The sequence below is a fragment of the Penaeus japonicus genome, unplaced genomic scaffold (genome assembly GCF_977035675.1).
Source record: "Penaeus japonicus unplaced genomic scaffold, GWHDUDI00000001_assembly GWHDUDI00000030, whole genome shotgun sequence".
In the NCBI taxonomy this organism is placed as follows: domain Eukaryota; kingdom Metazoa; phylum Arthropoda; class Malacostraca; order Decapoda; family Penaeidae; genus Penaeus; species Penaeus japonicus.
In genome coordinates, this window is record NW_028234432.1 from 14,857,199 (window position 1) to 14,859,698 (window position 2,500).

Consider the following 2,500-nt stretch of genomic DNA (forward strand, 5'->3'; position numbering starts at 1 on the left):
TTATATATCACTCATATATATAGAGAGAGAGAGGTTGGAGCACGCCCGTAGACCCCCGAGAGCACCGCAGAGAGTGAGGGAGAGGAAGAGGTTGATGAAGAGGAGGTGATTCATGTGAGGATCGACGCACGAGGAGGATAAGAGGGGAGAGAGAGAGAGAGAGAGAGAGAGAGAGAGAGAGAGAGAGAGAGAGAGAGAGAGAGGGAGAGAAAGAGAGAGAGAGAGAGAGAGAAAGATTAGACTTTAATTATTTGTAAATATTGTATATAATGTATGTTATTTTATGGTGATAGTTTCATGGTGGTGGATTTCAAGATAAAGCACACACGCTTAGGCAGTGAGGCTTGAAAACGGTATTACCACACCTTTCTAATCACACACACACACACACGTATATACACGCACACAGACATGCAAACACACACACATACACACACGTACGTACATACACGCACACAGACACACACACACACACACACTCACACACAACCATGCACAAACGAACACACACACACGAAGACACATGCACATACATCCAAAAAATATTTGTATATTTGTTCCCAACACGTCCACATTTACTTCATCTTTCGAAAAAAAAAAATCACTAGGTGGTTACTTAACTTATGGGTACAGCTTGCCATTTGACCTCTGACCCATGCTTATATAGGTCAAGACTTGATACCCTGTTGATTATTGGCATGGTTGTGGTTATGATGATTAATGATAATGGTGATGAAGACTTTAAGGTTAAGGAATCATTTGGTTAGGTTAACTTGGTTTTTGTTTTATAAGCTTACCATTACTCTTAAGTCATGGTTATTACTATTTGTCTTGTCTTGACTTATATTTGCTGTTTTTTGTTTTGTGTGTCTGTGTGTATGTGGGGGGGGGGGATAAAAGACACGCGTGGTATATATTAATTTGCTATTTACTGGCTTTATTCATAGCATGTAAATAAATGCCGGTATAGCATAGCATGATAAACATTGTGGCTTTTGCAGTTGAAGATGCTTACTTTATGCTAAATGTACATATATTACTGCTTTCCTCCGGATGTGTATATATCCTATAAATGTATCTTCTCTCTGTCATCCTCTTTTGTAAATATCATCTTGAGGTGCTTCGTCTATCCCTGTGTCGGTTTTCTTCGTTTTTTTTTTATCTTTACTTATGGAACTTTTGTACATATTTCTTAGGTCTCTTGCTGTGATCAACCCCGTCATCTACGCCATCCAATCAGCTATTGAGAAATATGAATAGTGATTCGACTAACCGCCATCCGTGACGTCATCATTTTGTATGACGGCTGACCAATGAGAAGAGACCTCGGCTCGCGCTCACTGACGAGCTCTGAAGACGAGACACCAATCAGCTGCGAGAGAGATTGCCAATGGACCAATCACGTGCGAGAGAGGTTTGAGAGCCAATCACTTTGTACGATGGCCGGCGTCGATAAAGTGGTTTAGGCTCGATACTCCTCTCTCGCGAAAAGAGAAAAAGAAACAGCACGCTTACCGTTCACTTTTCTCCCATTTCCTTCTGCCTCTTCTTTCTTCCCTCACCGATGACTTTTTCTCAAGACATAAATGACGATCATTTCCGGACTGTTCTCCTCCTCCTCATTTCCTTTGCTTCCTCCATGAGATGCCAGAGAATTATTTCAAAATTTGGATCATCTCGCAAGACAGACGATTTCCTTCTAAGACAACAAGAGATATCGCATCGGTGACATTTTTTTTTTTATTGATCTCGCACGACAAAAGGACTTATGGGGGTCACACGGTACCAAGTATCGTCTGTGTGACCCTTACGGCAGGGATGACCTTTGACCTTACGGGTTCGATATGAGACCCTTTGACTGTATATATATTTATTTATATTCCCACTTTATTTCAATCACCATTATTTTTTTTTTTATTTTTTTTTTTAGATTTCTTTCCCAAGGCACTTACCTTGACACCTGACTCCTTCATATAGGATATTGGCAGAAACGTGGCACTTTTACTCAAAATAAGTCACTCTCTTCCAACATCGAAACGTACCTGACTCATTACTACTTAAGACTTTTGTGAAGACTCGAGTAGAAGAAAAAAAAAGATACTCAAAAGATACTCAAGATAATACTAAAGAAAATGCTTGAGATACTGAACCTTCCAGTCTCCTTGCTGGTCGAAGACGCTGGTGGTAAGACGATTAACGAATGACTTTAGAGAGCAAGAGTTGGCCAAAAAAAAAATCATAAAAATATTTAGTTTGTCTGTTCCATTTTGTTTGTTACTTTGTTTTTGTTAAAAAAAAAAGCCAACGAACGCTCTTGTCTTAACACCTCCCCAAAACAGTAACCTAATTTATTTATATTGATATTTATCTTGAAATCACAATAATAAATAATTGAAAGTTTATATGCCTCTTTGTCTTATCCCTTACTAAGATTTATGTATACAAAAAATACAACGGTATTACTTATCATATATCGAAGATTGCTATGAAATTCTAGAAT

At 38.7% G+C, this 2,500-nt stretch overlaps 1 protein-coding gene across 1 annotated transcript in view; it reads left to right on the forward strand.

Annotated features, from left to right (window-relative positions):
• LOC122242484 (uncharacterized) overlaps nucleotides 1-2,402 on the forward strand; it is a 2,909-nt gene extending 507 nt beyond the window's left edge. Inside the window, exon 2 of the mRNA XM_042999781.2 lies at nucleotides 1,197-2,402. Coding sequence (XP_042855715.1) covers nucleotides 1,197-1,260 — 64 coding nt within the window. The 3' untranslated portion in view covers nucleotides 1,261-2,402. The remainder of the gene's footprint in view (nucleotides 1-1,196) is intronic.
• Nucleotides 2,403-2,500: the final 98 nt, after the last annotated feature.